Source organism: Myripristis murdjan, chromosome 6, assembly GCF_902150065.1.
Source record: "Myripristis murdjan chromosome 6, fMyrMur1.1, whole genome shotgun sequence".
Lineage (NCBI taxonomy): Eukaryota > Metazoa > Chordata > Actinopteri > Holocentriformes > Holocentridae > Myripristis > Myripristis murdjan.
This window is the reverse complement of record NC_043985.1, coordinates 14,748,479-14,767,169: the sequence shown is the minus strand read 5'-3', so window position 1 is coordinate 14,767,169 and position 18,691 is coordinate 14,748,479. Positions and strand designations below refer to the sequence as shown.

Genomic DNA, 18,691 nt, shown 5'->3' with positions numbered 1-18,691 from the left:
AAGCCTATATGTCTCTGTGTACGTTAAGTGCTGTTGATGCCTGAAAACTTAATCTGCCAATATATATACACTCCACATATTCATCCATGTGTACAGATTAAGTTTGATAACCCTAGGCACCACGTAACTCATTCAAAACCAGCTGCACAACTGGTCATCAATCTAAATGCAAGCATGTTTTCACTCATCTCTCCTGAAAAGCTGAGTTTTTGGAGATATGAGGCACCTGGAGCAGAACTCTGCCCTCCCTGCAGGGGGAGGTTTCCACCCCCGCCTGCCTCCCCACAACAATACAGGCACTGGGGCTCTGGATGAAGAGGTGCCTTTGTTCGCAGCAAAGAATGCTCACCTCACTTATCCACTTATCCTCTCTGCTCTTCTCTCTCTCTCTCTCGCTCTCTTCCTTCAAGAAGCCGGTCTGGAATGTGACTGTTTTAACGTGCGCTCTGATCCAAATGGTCACCACAACATCTCTCCACGCTTTGTTCCCCTTTAAGGGGAAGATCAGAGTTGACATCCATCGATTTAGTGTGTGAGTGGGTTTGTGTTTGCGGCGAGTGCATGTAGACAGATAGTTAAGTGAGGTGCAGTCAAGTCTCTTGTGGCCAGCAGTAATGGACTTGGTGCAGACAGTTTCAGACAGGGCTACTTGAACAACACTCGGGCGCACTTTAACTGGAGCCGAAGCAGATTGAAATACTGCTCAAACAAGCACAGACAAAACCGCAACCTAAGATCCACCATCCATATGTCTTTTAAACAACACACGCACACACTGGCATGCATGCTCACACACAAGCATGGCAGTGCACAGAATACCAGAGCATGAAGATGTATCCCCTCACAAGTGCACACCGAGTCGAATATAAACTGTGAAATCAGGTTCTACTAAAAACATACCAAGGAAAGTCTGAGACATTTCTCAAAAGTGTAAGATAAAACCCAGGTACAAGCACACACACATATAAACAGTGTCTCCTCATTCTTCACATTACCTTTCTTAGCTGGATGAGCCCTGTTGAAGTGCTCTTGGAGTAGTTTCTCATTTTGTGTAATCTGAGCCTGAAGAAGACAGCATCCACTCGCATGGTTTCCTTTCTTCAGAGCAATTTGCCTTTTTCCCCTCTTTCTCCTTCCACCGTTTATACACCCCTACCCCTGCCTCCGACTTCTTTCACTCTGCATAGCCCCTGCCTGTACCTCCCACACACACACAGAAAAAAAGAAAGAGAAAGAGAGAGAGAGAGAGAGAGAGAGAGAAAAGCACAGCTCCAAGTGCACAAAAAGTTTGAAAAAGAAAAAGCACAAAGTTAGGGCAATCCCTCCTCCTGTCTCTCCTCTTGTCTCCAGCCTAAAATGTTTACAGCTCGTTCTCCACTTTCATCTCTCTCCCTGTCTCTCTCTCTCCCAAACACACACTCATTCTCTTACTCACTCTGACCCTTCTCTTTCAATGACACTCGCTCCTTCTCTGTCTCTCGCTCTCTCTCCTTCTCAAACTTCCCACCTCCCCTTCCCCCTTCTCTCATGACCCCCTCTCCTCCCTCCCCTTTTCCATCATCACTCCCGCCCCCCACCAAAACCCCCCACTGCTGAACTAATCTGCAGCTGGCCGGGCGATTGGAGCCCTGGTTGCCGGGGAAACTGAGTGTCCTGCTCAAAAAGAGGAATGGAGCAGGAAGGGGCAAAGCTGAGTGCAACTGAATACATAAATAACAGCCTCCTCCGGGAACCAATTAAAGAAACCCAAAGGCTGCTCTTCCTCTATCTTTGAGGGGACAACGGGAAAAAGGGGCAGGCTTGGCTTTCCTGTCCATCCACTTTATCTCTCCTCCAGCACTTTGTTTGTTTGCCTTGTTGATTTCACATGCAACAGTGACGGCAGCAACAACAACAACAACAACGGCCACAGCAGCGGTAGCAGTCGTGGTGTGTGCTCAATGCTGTGTGGGTGTGTTCTTTGAAAGATGTGGCTTGGCAGCGTTTGGGGTGATTAGCGGTGACCCCTGCTCAATGAGAGAATGCAAATGGGCATGTCCACCTCACCATCTGGCACGGCGCTGTAAAATTACACAATGGTCCTGTGGAGAGAGCGGAAGACGAAAGTGAGAGAACAGGGAACAAAGTCAGATGTGTATGATGTGATTACTGAGTATCGTACCGGCTCAATGCTGGCTTCAGTAAAATCCCCTCTTGATAGGATTTTTTTTTTTCCCCAGGTACATTCCAATTTTCTCAACTCAGAGGGGAGAACCCAACAAGAATGGAGGTCAGTGATTGGCTGAAATAACATGTGCCTTATGTACTATAAACTATTCAGTCCAACATATGCTTGAACTACACAGTTAGCACAAGCTAGGCCACTTTACATCTCCCGAAAACACTTGTGAGTTGCCAACAAGTGTCCCAAAAGCATATTTGGTTTTAATGTCCAAATGTTAATCATTTCAAAAATGGGACCACTGTGTTCCTTTAATAGCTACATCTTAAAGCACACACACAAACTTAAACAAAAGATGCATAGACATATGTACACACACCTGATTAGGTATCTGAATGTCCTGTGATGTGATTTGACCTTTCAGGGACGCTACACGCCTGAATATCTCAGTTGCCATGTGTGTAGGGGCCTCAGCTGCATTCCTACAGTCACTTCACAGCCTTCATAACGTGTCTAACATATAGCATCACCTCAGCAGAGCAGCTATCCTGCTAACCTCTGAGCCCCAAACCCTGACCTCGCCTTTGAAATGCATGAGAGATCTTTAAGAAAGCCTGACTTGTCCATCAATAGCTGTGGGGGAACAGGGTGGGGGCTCGTAACATCTGTTTAGCGTTTATCCTACTTTTTGTGTTCCTTGGTGCTCTGGCCTACAGCAGCTGGGATCCTGGGAGAGCACACACCCCAGTTTTGGGGACACACACCGCACCAAGCGATATTGGTACAAGTTATCAGTCCTTGACATTATTTGGGGCATGCAAGAAACCTGTTCAAGTAAGAGAGTAAAATGCATTAGTTTGTGTGTATTTATGTCTCCATCTGTTGGACATTTAATGTTTCTGCACTTCACGGAAAGAAATATGTTGGTTTATCTCTTCCAGAGGCCACTATTACATTTCAGTTTCAGTATTTAATAGTTAGAAAAACTGTGGACACTGCCTACTGTGTTAAACACATTTAATGAAATCCACGTGCGACATTGTTTTTTTTTTTTTTTTTTTTTTTATTTTGAGCGCATGTTTTTTTAATTGGACAGAGAAACCAGACTGACAAAACACGCATGCGCACACTCTCGGCTACCTTAGACGCAAATTCAGAATCTCTCTGAATCTCTCAGAATTATCTCTGTGACATCTCTGCAGACAGGAGCACTGTATTTTATTTTTATTTCTATTTTTATTTCTATTTTTAAATTGAACTGGCGCTTTAAGACGACGGCGTCATCTTAACGGAATGACGTCAACCCGGAAGTGAAGCAACTGTCATGTAATGTTTTCAATGAGTGTCATATTCTGTGATGGAAATACGTGTCTGCGCGGCAGTAAACGGAGGGTAATGTTTTATGCACCATAGACGAAGAAATTATTCCGTTGCCTTCCATATGTAACAGAGAAACAAGAGTAACTGACAGTTAATAAGTTTGTAGTAAACAGCGTCCTGTAATGTAACACGAGGTTAAGTAGGTTGTGTGTTTTCTCTGCTGGAAACACCAGTCGTAAAGTCATGTAGGCTATGTTTACACGGAGCTCACAAATCATTGCGGATTGGGAGTTATCGTTCAGTATCAGTGCGCGTCATGATCAAAGGCACCTCCGCGCTCGTGATGACTGTGCACGAGGCTGTCTGACTGAGCGAGACGAGTGCATGTGGCTGAGCTGCGACCATCTGACACGAGCATGGCGGCGCTTGGGGCGAGAGCAGCCCTTCTCCACCTGAGGTACACATTTCAGAAAGCAAGCGCCTTTGCCAGAGTCAGACTCCTCCAGACTTCCAGGATATGTCTCGTGAAAAGAGGCCAGACTCTAACCCAGTTTCCTAAAGTTACGTTGCTGTGCTGGACTGCAGTCAATGCCACATCATGTGTTGCAAGATGCCAGGAAGCCACCGTTGCATCCCACACAGTGGACAAAAAGTCTCTAGCTAAAGTCCAGGTGCACAAACTCACATTCTTCCTCCGCCTCAGCCTCCGCGCCCTGGTGCTGCTCCTCAAATTTGGCCCACTTCTCCTCCTTGCTCCCTTGACTCTGGTTTCCACTTACTGGGCGTCCCACTGGCTGGACGCTCTGCTATGGGTGACTGAGACCTCTGGTCCCACTTTTATCAAGCTGGGTCAGTGGGCGTGCACCAGGCGGGACATCTTCTCCCAGGAATTCTGTGAACGCTTCTCCAGGCTCCACGTCAAGGTGCGCCCTCACTCCTGGGCCCACACCAAGCAAAGTCTCCGCCGGGCGTTTGGTGACGGCTGGAGAAGGCTGTTTGTGTTCGAGAGCAAGGAGCCGGTGGGGTCGGGTTGTGTGGCTCAGGTGTACCGGGGATGGGCCAGGGTGGACAGTGTGGAGGACCCGGCCTTTCAGTCGCTGGTGGAGGAGATAGAGAGGGAGGATCTGCTGGAGGCATGGGAGATCCCCGGTCTAGGAGGCATGGCCAGTTCCCTGTTGGGGCTATGGAAAGGCAAAGGGGAGGAGGAGGAGTTCCATAAAGACGGGAGTCATCGAGAGTTCCAGCAGGAGGAGAAGGAGCATCTGATACCTGTGGCAATCAAGGTGAGTGTATTTTGGCAGTAGGTATCAATAGCATTGGAATTATCGATACAGCAGCAAAAACAGAAACCCCATTCTGCACACACTCCTGTTCTTAAAAACTTTGTATAAACATTGAGAAGTAGACTATGTTTGTCAAATAGTTAAACATACAAGCCACTAGGGCTGCCCCCTGAAAGCTGATGAGTCAAATTGACTTTGTACCTAAGTATCAGTTCTTGTGGCATCCATCCATACAATGTAGCATTAGGTGATATCATCTGACTTATATCTCATATGTGGAGAAGAATTGGGATTGTGTGTTAAGCAGGGTGCAGTGTCAAATCTTTTGAGGCCCTCACAAAATGTCTTAAACTACATGTTGTGTTGTGCTGCAGGTGCTGCACCCAGGCATCAGGAGGCAGGTGGAGATCGACCTGTTGCTCATGAGAGCAGGCAGCTGGCTGCTGCATTGTCTGCCCGGCCTCAAATGGCTCAGTTTTCCTGAGATAGTGGAGGAGTTTGAGAAGCTCATGACCAAACAGGTATGAGTATCCAGACTGCTTCATTTGGAATAAAGTTTAGAATTTTTAAAGAGTGTTTATAGGTTTTTTGCCAAAATATGTGTTTATGGTAGACTTGATTTTCCTTTCCACATTTCTTCAGAAGGGTCAATTTGTGGAATCAAGTGCAATGTATGTCTACAGTGTAGTGTATGTAAATAAACATTGAAAATAATACACTGAAACCAACAACCATACCTCAGAGACAAGGAGGCTGCAAGAAGGAAGTGATAAACAAAATGGTGTGACCAGACTTAACTTTCATTTCAGATTGATCTGCGTTTTGAGGCCAGGAACATTGAGCGTTTCCAGGAGAATTTCCGTGATGTAGATTGTGTCAAATTCCCAACTCCGCTGCGACCATTTGTCACCAGGACCATCTTAGTGGAAACTTTTGAAGTGAGTACCGAAGGCTTCGTCATGTGTGGTTGGTTGAATTAGAGGGATACAGTGGGAGGATTAGGGTTAGTTAAAAAAAACTACTAAGTAGAATTGATTGTGCTCATATTATATTTGCAAATTAGCAAATGTTTTAAACTGTTTGGAATTATAAATGGTCCCTACAGAAATGAGGACAATATAATATAAATATTCCTTCAAATATAATATTCCTGTTAAAGTTTACTAAAATGACCATCCATGACTTTGCTGTGATTGTCCAGACTAACTTGTTGCTCCTAGTATTGTCTTATTTAGTAAACCCTACCAGTCTGACACTATGAATAATATCCTATTCATTCTTCATAAATGAGGCCAGCATTCTTAAGTTTATTTTGATTTGTAAATTGTAACACACGTGTTTTTCAGGAGAGTGAGCCCATATCCAACTACCTGAGCTCTGAGGTGCCCCAGGAGGTGAAGCAGAGAATAGCTAGGATGGGAGTAGACACCCTGCTTAAGATGGTGAGAGAGTTTATTTCTTGGCCATCAGTTACATGCTGTTAAATATCACAATGCCTATTGGATTAATTGACACTGAGTGGGTTCAGCACTCAGTCATCATCAACATCACTTCTGTCTCTATTTTATTTATTGTCATGTTTTGTCTATCAATGTCTGAATGCCAGGTGTTTGTGGACAACTTTGTCCATGGGGATCTCCACCCTGGAAACATCCTGGTCCAGCATCGGGGGTCAAGTGTCGGCTCCAGTGGCAGCGCTGGTGTCCCAGGGGAGCCCCACGGTAAGGCTACCCTCACTGACCTGTGGGACACAGTGGTGGTCAGTGTCAGGCCGGACCCGTCCCCTCTGCAGCTGGTGCTGCTGGACGCCGGCATCGTGGCCCAGCTCAGCGACCACGATCTGGCCAACTTCAAGGCAGTCTTCACTGCAGTGGTGAAACGGCAGGTGAGAATAAAAAGGCTACATACAGCACTACATACAGTTTAAACAGGGAGACACACTGAGAAAAAGAAAACCAAAAGAAATAAAAGATTAGAGATGATAAAATCTGTTAACCGATTAAATTGTTTTTCTTAGATGTAAATAATTAACAAACAGGGAAGGAATCAAATTTTTGGGCCGTGGAGGCGCTTACACTGACTGTGTTTTCTTCAGGGGGAACGGGTGGCAGAGTTGATCCTGCATCATGCCAGAGCTAATGAGTGTCAAGACGTGTCGCAGTTCAAGAAGGAGATGGCACAGCTAGTGGACCACGCCCTCAGCAACACCCTCTCACTGGGAAAGGTACTGACCTAGATTTCTGCTCTCTTTTGTTCCTGTTGTGTCTGGATGCTGTTGATGTATTACAGTGGCTAAAATGAATCCTGTCTCTTTTGCCAGTTTGTTAATGATTGTCTTTATGATGTGAGGAATAACATTTTCTGTATTGGCTATTTTCAGCTTCAGTGGACTTTAAAATTGAAATGTTTAATTACATGATTGTTAACTGGAACTTAAAAACATAGCATATGATTAAACAAGATTTGAGGTGCAGCCCCATGTTTTAGCCTGCTTTGCTCTGTCCTGTATTGTGCTTTTATTTGTTCTTGTGTGCTCATGCTTTCCTCTGTACTGTTACTTTGACATCAGTGCCTGTGTTCATGATAATTCACGTTTGTGTAAAGAGTGTTGAAAAATATATATGCAAATTAAACATAGCTTAGACAAATCTGAGTTTAATACTCATTCTATTATTGACTTTGACAAATTCATTAAAGTATCCCAATGTTTTCCACTTGGAAGAATGAAGAAACTGAAGTAGTAGCTTGTCTAATGCAGTGATATATGCATAATTTACACAGTCTAACAAGCCTGTTAGTCCTGGGCTGCTGTCAAACATGGAAATTAACATGATCCACCTGTCTAATGCAGGTACATTTTAGCTAGTAAGGGAGTTAACTATCCATCAGCTGAAACCCGTACTAGTTAACTAGTTAACGTAGCCAGGGAGCACTGGGATACAGTAGCCACTGTTTCCAGTCAACAAAAATGTTTTGCTGTTTTGTGCCATGGCTGATGATGAAATGTTTTGTTGTGTTTTTGTTTGTGTTTACAGATCCAAGTGGCTGACTTGCTCTCCAGAGTCTTCGGTCTACTTATCACACACAAGGTAAAACAGCAGAGCTCATTTTCAGTAGGGTGTCAAGTTAAGTGCTCAAGATTGTAATCAGTAATGTTTGCTGTCTCCAAGCTTAAACTAAAGAAGGATTTAACAGTAACTGGAAACAGCTAGCATGTCAGACTGAGCCACTGCCCTGTTACCCTCACCACAACTTGATTTTCTCAGAGGAAGGAGTATGGAAGCTCAGTTACGCATTTTGTTTCTTGTTATCAGCACCATTAGTTGTACAATTTCAGTTTGGAAATAGGACCCCTCAGAAGAGAAGACTGATCAAGCCCCTTTTTACCTCCTTGCTTGACTTGCTTGCAAAGCTACTATTTTATGAATGCTACTGATTTATTTTCTTTTTTAAAAAATGGAAGAATTCAGCAGGGACCCAGAGAAAATAAGAACTCTCTTGCAGTGTGAACTCAGTCAGTCAGTTGTATCCAACATCTCCAACATAGAAATAATGTGGCCAGTTAAGGCTGAATCATAGTCTTAGAGTAGCGTTAGTTTGTTCATTTTCTGTTGCTAAGGATGTTAACATGTTGTTTTCTGTTATAGGTGAAGCTTGAGAGTAACTTTGCATCCATCGTGTTTGCCATTATGGTGCTGGAGGGCCTCGGCAGGTCCCTGGACCCCAACTTGGACATCCTAGAGATGGCCAAGCCACTGCTGCTGAAGAACTGTACCTCACTGCTCTGACACAAACTGTCACACACACACACACACACACACACACACACACACACACACACACACATACACCACAGTTCAAAATCAGATAGGTAAGTGCATAAAGAACAAACATACATACTGTACATACATGCATGTTCTCCCACCGCCATGGTGGTTTGTCTTCAACATTGCAATCCCAGATTCCACACGGATCAGGAAAGTTGCAGCACAATCCCGCAGCACTTCAGCAACACTGATGCCATAAATACCTCATTGAATTTTACTTTGGTCTCTATTTTAACTTTGAACTTTCTTGTTTTATTTTACCATGCGCCATTTGGTTGAAGCATGAAAATTTTCACCCATTGTAATCAAATATTTTGCCTTGTCGACCGTTTTCTCATAAGCTTAATGAAAGACAGCATGTGCTCTTTTCTTGAGGCACCACTTGTACTTTATTGTGTGCTAATGGATTAAAGTCAGACACATTGGCAAGCACACAGATGCCATCAGAGACCATTTGTACCAATAGAAGACATATAAAAAAACGTACTGTGACAATCCCTAATTGATGCTTAGAGCATGTTTTTACTTTTTACTTTTTAATGACTAATATTGATCTCAGGATGTCTTTTATCACTCTGTGTTTACTGTAGTATAGATGATGTTGTCTAATACTTGCTTTTGGTATGAATCTTTAAGGTACCATTTGTTCTTAGACACTACATTGACATTGTGAAGCCTTTGCCTAATTGTAATAAATGACCCATGTCTTTTTACAGTCCATCAAAAATAGTGGGAACACATCTGAATCACATTACATTATATATCAATAAAAAAGGGAATCTACAATAATCGTTTTTTTCTTTTCCTTTGATCACCTTTGGTGTCTGGGACATACTAAGTGTTGTATAAACCTTTTAATAAGGTTGATTGATGCAACTTCAAAGTTTTAGCCAGGGCATACAAGGTAGAAAATGTCAAACACTACATCAAGGCCACAGAATCCATTAATTTACAATTTTATTAAATCTGTCAATGAAAAACACGGACAAGAGACGCGATTCTGTCAATGTCATAAGGAAGAACAGTCAGCATGGCTGAGAGTGAGATCAGGAGCTTTTGGTGCAAAAAAATTCATCATTACATACTCTTTATTGCAAAACTGTTTGATCATTTTTCATCACCATCAAGAGCCCAGATAGAGCAGCACTGTTTATGTAAGGAGGGAGGGGCGAGGTGACAACTGTGTAAAAAAAAAAAAGAACTAATCTGAAGAATAATAATAACAATAATAATAATAATATAATTACAAAAGAAATAAAAACATCTCTAACAGACAAACACAATCACCTCAATATAAGACGAGATTCGGTCACGGTCACAACAACCAGAGAAAAATTGTTTTCTTTTTTTTCCTCTCTTTTTTTTTTAAATGAATTAAATAGTTTTTAAAAATATCTCACCATTTACTTATACTCATCTTTTTTTCATTTATTGCGAAAAATAGGCAACTGGACTAATTGTGATGATGCGAGTTTGTGTTTGTGACAGAGAAATAGAGATAAGTGGAGAGATATAGTGGAACGTCTTGGAGCGTTGGCACTGAGAGCAGCAGCAGTGTGCGGCGATGCAGTACTCTCATTCAGCCACCAGGTGGCACAGTTCAGTTGAAACCTTCCTCCGGGCCTGAGCCATTACAGCCCCACTTTGTTAGAGGAGGTCAAGTCCTGCCAACAACAGCCTCTGTATCGGAATGATGCTTGTGTATTGAATCTCTGTCCACGGTCGTGTGTCTGTGTTGCCAGATCTCAGTTCTATGTACAAAGGTTTCAAATCCCTGAAGGACATCTACAAAGACAAGTGCAACCTCCATCATTTGACCATCCCCTTTTCTGGAGAAGCTTAAGGATCGAGGGGTCCTCTGTAGGAAAAAAAGAGGGGGTGATGGGTGGAGGGGGGTAATTCCAATCAGATCTGGTAAACTTGCCACAGCAGGACTCAGGACTTGGTTTGGAACGAGAATAAAAGTCAGGAATCATGGGAAACGTCAAAGCTGGAGGTAAGGGCAGCTGTAAAGTCCTCCTCAGACAGGGAAATGTTGTAAAATAACTCTCTCGTCTTTCAAACAAAACATCCAAAAGGGATGAACACAGAAAAAGAAACAAACGAAATCAATGAAATGCACAACTGAAACACGCATCCGTTGTCCATTTGTTATATCCGTTCATGCCGATTGATCAGTCTCTCCATGCTTTTTGTTAAAAATCACTGTTTGATGACAGAGAAACTCTTTAAAGACCAAGCTGTCGGGCTTGGCTTCAATGTTACATTTTTTCGTTGTTTCTTACACATCCCGTGCTTTGTCTGCCTGTCTTTGTGTCCCTGTGGTGCCCCCTAGAGGGCTGGCAGCCCTCTGTGTCTCTGTGGTGGCCTGGGGCAGGGCATGCAGCTTGTTGGGGTCTGGACAGTGGGGAACCAAACAGGTCAGAGGGGCTTTTTGGACTGCCAGTATTGTGAGATACTGGGTGCTGGGGGTGTAAACTGTTCAGCAGTACTGCTTTAGTCAGGGGTGGGGGCTTCATCCAGGAGGGTGAGTGAGTGAGGGAGGGAGTGGAGGTGCAACAACTGGGCTGGAAAGAGTGGAGAAGAGACGCATAGAGAGAGTGGAAGGGTCGATGTTAACAGATGTCGAATAGTTTGACTGTGCAGAAGTACAGGCACATACACACTGTTTATCTCACACACACATTCTTTGTCTTTGGGGCCCTGGCTAAGTTAAGGTCATGGCAGATGGAGCTCTGGGCTGTCAGCATTGCAGCGGGGCTGCTCATTGACTTTCCTCTCTCATCAGTGAAAAGATCAGCAGCTAAGCCTGTGGCCCATGACTGGATCCAAATGAGGTAAAACAGAATGAGTAGACAGATGGGGCAGACTGAAATCTTGACGCCAGAAGAACAGACGAAAGCAAATCTCTTTCAGACATCAGACGAGACCTGATGTCTCCATTTCACAGTGTGAGCAGTGTCCATCCTCAAATTGTTTTGTTGACTGTTTTGTTTTTTAGGTAGTGCTCTGCAATGGGAGACATCTTGGAATGCACAGTCTTGGCATTGGCTCCTGTCTCATCTTACCTCCACACTGTTGAGTCTGTCATCTTCATGCTGCTTTCGGGAAAAGATGGAGGTGTCGTGTGTGGGACTTAAGCTCACTCAGATATGTGTGCATGTGTGGGATAGGGCTGGAAAGAATACGATAAAACCCTATTCGTCTCTCATCTCCTCGTGTTTCTTCATTTCCAGCATCTCTCCTCTCTGTCATTGCACAGGCCGCCACCAGGGGGAAATGTTTAGGCTAGTTGTTGAAGGATGAGGGTGGAGGGTGGGGATCTGATCAGAGAGTGTGGCTATGAGTTGAGCCAGGGGTGATTTAGGCAGTCGCCGGCTGAGGCCCTCTTCTCGGGCACCATCTCCAGCATGGGCAGAAGGAAGTGGGTGAAGTGGCCGGCATCCTCATGCGACCAGCCGTACTTCTCCACCAGCACGTCAAACAGAGACCAGGGCTTCAGCTTGGTGATGTGCCGCAGCTCGCCTGCAGGGAGCAAGAGGGAGCAGAGTCAGCCACTGCAAAGGAGAAAGTGGGGAGAGCACAGAGCAATGGGTTTTCAGTCCTGTGCTGTAAAGGACCTAAGATCTGCAGGTTTTTATTCCAACCAAACACCACAGCGGCCGATTTCACTCAGCATGTCTACAGCTGCAGTAGTGTTTGAGCGGAATAAAAACCTGCAGACTTGTGTGTCATAATTGGCACAAGGATGAAATCCACAGGAATTGAGGGTGAGAGAGGAGGACAGAAAGAAGAGAGAGAAGGGAAGAGGTAATGGAAGTAGACAGGAAGAGGAAGGTCTGCATTATTAAAGAGAAGAGGAAAAGGATTGGCTGAGAGTGACAGAGGAAAGAAGTACAAGAGAGAATGATCAATGATGAGAGAGATCAAGACAGAGGGTCCAGTTCAAACCATGGCTGCCATGGTAACCTCTCCTGCCTCTGCACTGATTGGACAGCGCAAGATGGGAGAAAGCAAACCATTCATCAAGACTTACTTTAGAAGAGACTGAAGGCGTAGTGTTGAAACGGGTTCATGTTTGATGACGATAAATACTACTGAAATTGTATTGGTACTGTATGTTTTCAAGTCTTACATATTGCGAGTCTCTTCAACAAAGTGAAAAAAAGTGATTTCATTGCTCATTTCCCAATTATTCCATTTCCTTTTCCCCCAAGTTCAGTACAACTCAGTGTGCATGAAGGAAACAAGGTGTCACCATGACAGGGCCCGAGGCGGCGAGGCAGACAGGAGAAGCCGATAGAGACAGAGCAAGAAAGTCAGACCAGATTAACAGAGCACCAAGAGATAAAAGGGAGAACATTGAGACATCAAGCGCAGGCTCAGACCTCAGATTGAGACAACATCAAAGGCGGAATATTCAAGTCTCATGACACAGTATGAAGAATATATGAGCAGGGAGGGAATGAGATAGAGAGCGAGGAGGAAACGAGAGAATAAATGAGAGAGTGCAAGGGTTATAAACTGTATCAAATAGAGACCCATACACTTACCAGAATCACCAGGGTACATGATGCACAAAGGTAAAGCCCTACTGTTTCATGGATACTCTGGCAATATGACTACAACTATTAGGACTATGTTATCATTTTCATTATTGATACTGCTAGTATTACTGTTACACTGGTTGGTGCTTGCAGTTTTGACAGTTGCCAGCCACACATCTTTAGGCTATTAATCCTAACGGTCTGCAGCAAAAGTAATGGGGCAATTACTGGTTGATTCAACTGCTTCCTGCTGTGAATTCACAAAATTTATGTTGTTAATACGAATATAATTGTAAGGGTAAATGTCTGCGTGCTGCTGGCTCTGCTACTGACTACTGATCTGATTGTGTGCGTCAAAACACTTTGGTAAAAATCCCTCTTCCTCTGCTACTTACTTGAAAAGAAAATAAATCTGGCTGACAGTCCTGGGTCAAAAACCATTGCCAAATAACTCCAATGTTTATTTTCTTCCCCTTGGAGTTTTAGAAGGGATTAGTTGTCACATACAACAATACAGTGCCAGATGTTGACAAGTGCAGCAGAGTATTTGGAAGTCAAATTTTTATTCACTTCTCTTAATATTGTGACATGCAACTAAATATTATCTGGGATTTTGGAAACTGTAATATTGTGATTTGGCTAAAGTGCTGTTTTTCCCCTTATTTTAGAGGCTGCTTTACAGTAAAGGGATGCAATTTTCTGAACTTATTTGACTGCTTGGTCATTATTACTAATGATTGTTCAAAAAATATCTCTGGTGTGTAACCAGTCATCCCTTCAATATTGTCACAATATTAATAATATATCGAAAACAACAACAGTCATCCCTACAATACTGTCACAATATTAATTATATATCTGAATTATAATAATATATCAAGGTATATCTGTCAGTGATACATTTGATTCTGTTCATGCTGTCCAGCCCTGACAACTTACCTGTTATTATCTGGATTGCCCTGACGTAGTAAACTGTGACAGTACTGCAATCATGCTAAAAGAAACATTAACAATTACAGGGAAAACACCACTTGACCCAGGTCTCATGAACATCAGGAGATTCCTATTACTTTATCTTTTTCTCTGTCTTTCCACAAGGCCTATACCCGGCTGCTGTAGACAGCCACTAGCTGCTGTCGTTTACCTTTCTTGGAGAAAAACTCTCGGCTGTACTTCCCGGCAGCAACCACTTTGCGTGGGACCTTCCCAAGGAGCTCCATGATCAGAGCGATGTGGTCTGCGCACCACCACGTACACACACATACATCACAAGAGAACAGGCACGGGACAGCATTACAGCATGCACGCACACTTACACACTGGCTGTGTGGGACTGACACACACTGCTACCTAGGGATTCTGCGTGGACACACATAGACTGACAGCTGGTGCTACGTCTTAACATTTGGGGGGTAATGTGGATAGTTGTGGAACTGTTTTAAAATTGTGTTTTTCAGTGTTTTCCATGACATTTTCAATCAGCACTCCAATATTACAGGCAGCAAACTCAAATGCAAAACAATTCCAATTTTGTGCTGAAATTGTTATTGTGTTCCAACTGGCTGTCAGTATGAATGTACAGTATGTCCATCTAGGCATCTGTGTATCCCAGTCCCACCAGCTGTCTGGCCAGCACTACCTCTTCGGTTGAAGAACTCCCGGGAATATTTTCCGGAGAGTGCAAAGTGCCTCGGAATACAGCCCAGCAGCTCTATGATGTGGGCTATGTGGTCTACGGAGGAGAGAGGGAGGGAGGAAGGAGGGGAGAGGGAAGAACAGAGAAAGGGGATGCCAAAAGAGGGGAAGGAAGATAAGGAGATGCAAAAGACGGAGAGAGGGGGAAGACAAGCAGGAGGGGGATTAGTCAGAGCAGAAGGAGGGAAGGAGGAATTCAGTAAATAAAAAGGAGGAGAGGGAGGATGAGGTAAGGAAGAATAAGAAAAAGGAAAAAAGGAAGGAAGGGGAAGGAAAAAGGTCATGGAAGGGTGAGGGAGGAATAAAAACACAAGAAAGAGAAGGGAGAAGGGTTGGGGGGAAGAAAAGGAGAAAGACAGGGACAGTAAAGGAGAAAAATCAGTGTTAGTGAGCTGAGCCTCCACAGCAGAGGTGATGAAATGAAATGTTCAGGCTTGGAATAAAGTGACATGCATTTAGAATCAGAATTGAATGAACTGGAACCCGGAGCTACATTTTCAATTTGGCTTTGATGATGGCAGATCAAAGGTGGCTCTCGCTGTAAATCAAGACGTCATGACCAAACAGACACTTGCACGTTGCCTGCAGTGAAAACATGCGAGGCGAGGTTAAGTGCCTCTCAAATGATGAGAAAAATAAAATGTGATGACTTGGGAGATCATAGATCATAGATCGTTGGAGATGAAGAGATCAGGGAGGTGAGTGAGGAGCTTTGGGGATGAATCGTATGGAGTATGAGTAGTGTGACTGACAAGAGTTAATATGCAAATATGGGGGCTAAGGTTGGAAATGAACAGCTTATAGATACACACAGGTACTAATTGGACATAGCTATCTGGCTATGGACATTTTTTTTTTTTTTTAATAATTGCAACTCTCGATTCCCACCCAAGGTCCTTTCTGTGTGGAGTTTGCATGTTCTCCCCGTGTCTGCGTGGGTTTCCTCCGGGCACTCCGGTTTCCTCCCACCGTCCAAAGACATGCAGGTTAGGTGAATTGGAGAAGCTAAATTGCCCCTAGGTATGACTGTGTGTGTGAATGTCAGTGTTTGTCTGTCTGCCCTGTGATGGACTGGCGACCTGTCCAGGGTATTTCACTGCCTTCGCCCTATGTGCGCTGGGATAGGCTCCAGCACCCCCCCGCGACCCTAGTGAGGATAAGCGGTTTAGAAGATGAATGAATGAATAATTGCAACTCACAGAAGACAATCCACACATGTGCACCATGTTCCACAAATATTTCACCATCCACAAACATTTATTTGTCACTGTGTTTCGTAAAGTCATCCCCACAAAATACTGAGTGATATACAAATATGCATAACTTTCTTTGAATACATGTATTTTAATCTCATATAAAAAATAATATAGGTTTAAATCTTTCTCATGTTTATGTTTCAGAGCAAACAATGCATGTTAAATGATATTTACACATTTGTGAATCTAAAATGTGAAATGGTCTTCATGTACTTATGGATCACATCATGATAGTTAGTGGACTATGTCACATTTTGTGGCTTCTTTCTGTTTGCTTGCGGATTCTTGTTCAGTTTGTCTTGCCGGAGATAACGAGAGAAAAAAATCCACGCAGCTACATCAGTAGAGAATGGATGAAGGTTAAGACAAGAGTCTAGCTAGCATCCATATAGCTGAGCCCACAACATGTATTTACAGGCATTTTTGCTGTGAGAGTGCTTACATTTGTAAAACCTGTAGCATTTTCATGCAAAATTAAAATAATGTATTTATTCATGTATAATACAATGTAATACATGTATACATTTACATGTTTGCAAATAACTCAAAAAACTCTAAAACAATTATTTTGCGGGTATGACCTTACAAAACACATAAAAACTACATTTTTTGTGGAAGGTGACTGTGGAGCATGATGTGAATTGTCTTCTGTGGGATAAGGTTATTTAAGTCCAATAAAAACTTCCATAACTGAATTGCACAGCTAGCAGCCGTGCTTTATGCCTCCTAGCTATAACTCATTAACGATTAACCATTTTAAAGTCTGATGAAGGCAGTCAAAGTAAATATGTGAAAGTCTTAATGTAAAGCACGGTGGCAGAATCAGCATGAGCTCTTTGTGTGTATCCATAGCATTTTGAACAAGTCAAGTTCAGATGAAGGATGGAGACGAGTGGAGGCGTAGCAGCAGAATACAAGGACAGGCTTTACAGTTGACAGGGGGGGCGTTGGGGTGAGGGGTGGCTAAATTAAACTAAGCTCACTGTGAGTAGTCAGCTACACAAGCTTAATTAGCTATCACTAACAAATTGTTCCTATGCAAATATATAACATACAGCATTTTCAAAATTTCAACCAGTGCAATCTATCAATCATTCAACACATTCATGTCACACAACCATAATTTTGTTCTCATATTATACTGTCAACAAAAAAGAATTAAGGATTTCTTTACTACAGCAATTAAGCCTTTGTTATTGTCCAATTTCCTGAATATCAGTCAAGATTGAAATCCAATTTTCAGAGAACAATATCATGTAAAATATTTATGAGTAACAATTCAGTATGTTTCGGAAGTAAGCTTTATGCGTGTAGCACTAACATGAAAAAAAAAAAAAAAAGACATACCCTCATCACGGGAGTAGTCCTCTCCAGAGTGGGGCTCAAAAAGGTAGTCTCCAGTAGCCAGCTCAAACGCCTGCCACAGAGGGGACAGAGTTGAGTGCAAATGTGTGTGTGGGTGTGTGGGTGTGGTGGTAATTATTTATAATTTAAGTCCATGAGAGTCACTGTGTATGTCTATGTATATTATGTGTACGGACCATCTGTTGTGTAACTGAATGTATGTTACATATGACAGTTTGTGTGATGAATTACCATGTGTGTCTGTGTGTGCATATGTGTGTGTGTGTGTGTGTGTGTGTGTGCACACGTGTGTGTGTGTGTGACCTCCTCACCATGCAGGCGGTGCTCCAGATGTCAGCTGGAGTGCTGTAACCTGCTCCTATCAGGACCTCAATGGAGCGGTACTGCCTTGTCTGGATGTCCTCTGTGAAGTGCTTGTGCTGATGAGCAGAGAGAAGAGAAGAGAAGAGAAGAGAAGAGAAGAGAAGAGAAGAGAAGAGAAGAGAAGAGAAGACGAGAGGATGAACTAGACAGAAACATTTGTCCATTAGGCAATTGGATGAGAGTAAGTAGAAGTATAAGTAGAACATCGTGAATTTTTGACCAATCTAAATTTACCTTGATCTTTGGTGCTTTAAAATGTAGACTAGTGTGAGACACTCAAATGAGGAAGCATACACAGTGCCAAATATTATGCTAGTTTTGATTTTAAATTAGTTTGAAAGCAGCCTAAACACAGCTGACATTTCACAGCATGTTCCTCAGGCTGTGCTGGTTTTATTCCTGCATGTCCTTCCTCATTTGAGTGTCTTGTGCTGCTTTTACCTACTGGGACTGCACTGTGACCTGATACTAGGTCATCACAGGTTTTTTCCTTGACTATGAGGACCTAAAAACTACAGTTAAAAATGCCTTACATGTTCAAATGATCATTGCTTTTTACATCCAGCACACACTCACACACATGAATCCTGTACACTGTGTCTTACCACCCAGCAGGCGTTGCCCAGATCAGCAATTTTAACTCGGATAGTGTCAGCATTGCGGGGGTCTAGTGGATTAACCAGGAGGTCTGCAGCTCTGGCCCTGACTGGGAGTAGATGAGGAGGGAAAGCAAAGGGTTAACTGGTACCTGACAGGTGCTAAATCAACATAAAATAGACACAAGTACAATTTACACACTCTGATGTACCAAAGCATCTTGTTTCTAGACCAAATTTTCTGTATTTAAGTCAAAAGCTCAAGTTGGAGAAAATTG

The 18,691-nt window shown here is 43.2% G+C and overlaps 3 protein-coding genes across 5 annotated transcripts in view; 1 reads left to right on the top strand and 2 right to left on the bottom strand.

The window, feature by feature from the left end:
- The window catches only part of si:dkey-82f1.1 (DENN domain-containing protein 2A), a 36,060-nt gene extending 34,635 nt beyond the window's left edge, over positions 1-1,425 (bottom strand). Inside the window, exon 1 of the mRNA XM_030054528.1 lies at positions 996-1,425. The gene's annotated coding sequence lies outside the window, so the exon portion shown is untranslated. The remainder of the gene's footprint in view (positions 1-995) is intronic.
- Positions 1,426-3,454: 2,029 nt separating this feature from the next.
- Positions 3,455-9,377, top strand: adck2 (aarF domain containing kinase 2). Its single transcript, XM_030054518.1, has 8 exons — positions 3,455-4,764; positions 5,139-5,285; positions 5,574-5,702; positions 6,111-6,206; positions 6,371-6,649; positions 6,860-6,988; positions 7,800-7,853; positions 8,412-9,377. Exons 1-8 carry the CDS (start codon positions 3,898-3,900, stop codon positions 8,550-8,552), a joined length of 1,842 nt encoding a protein of 613 aa, XP_029910378.1. The 5' UTR covers positions 3,455-3,897; the 3' UTR covers positions 8,553-9,377.
- Positions 9,378-9,531: 154 nt separating this feature from the next.
- The window catches only part of srpk2 (SRSF protein kinase 2), a 100,929-nt gene continuing 91,769 nt past the window's right edge, over positions 9,532-18,691 (bottom strand). For 2 of the 3 annotated variants that reach the window (XM_030054511.1, XM_030054513.1), the window contains 5 exons: positions 18,423-18,523; positions 17,766-17,873; positions 17,437-17,506; positions 14,283-14,375; positions 9,532-12,116 (listed from right to left, as the gene is read on the bottom strand). In XM_030054511.1, coding sequence (XP_029910371.1) covers positions 11,932-12,116; positions 14,283-14,375; positions 17,437-17,506; positions 17,766-17,873; positions 18,423-18,523 — 557 coding nt within the window. In that variant the 3' untranslated portion in view covers positions 9,532-11,931. Of the gene's footprint in view, positions 12,117-14,282; positions 14,376-14,777; positions 14,871-17,436; positions 17,507-17,765; positions 17,874-18,422; positions 18,524-18,691 lie in introns of all 3 variants that reach the window. The other variant, XM_030054512.1, reaches the window with a different exon arrangement.

What these genes read in the sequence shown, in the direction of transcription:
- adck2 (XM_030054518.1), top strand. Translation starts at nt 3,898, where the DNA reads ATGGCGGCGCTTGGGGCGAGAGCAGCCCTTCTCCACCTGAGGTACACA. An exon ending in ACACCCTCTCACTGGGAAAG is followed by an intron (nt 6,989 to 7,799) that starts GTACTGACCTAG and finishes TTGTGTTTACAG; the next exon opens with ATCCAAGTGGCTGACTTGCT. An exon ending in GTCTACTTATCACACACAAG is followed by an intron (nt 7,854 to 8,411) that starts GTAAAACAGCAG and finishes TTTCTGTTATAG; the next exon opens with GTGAAGCTTGAGAGTAACTT.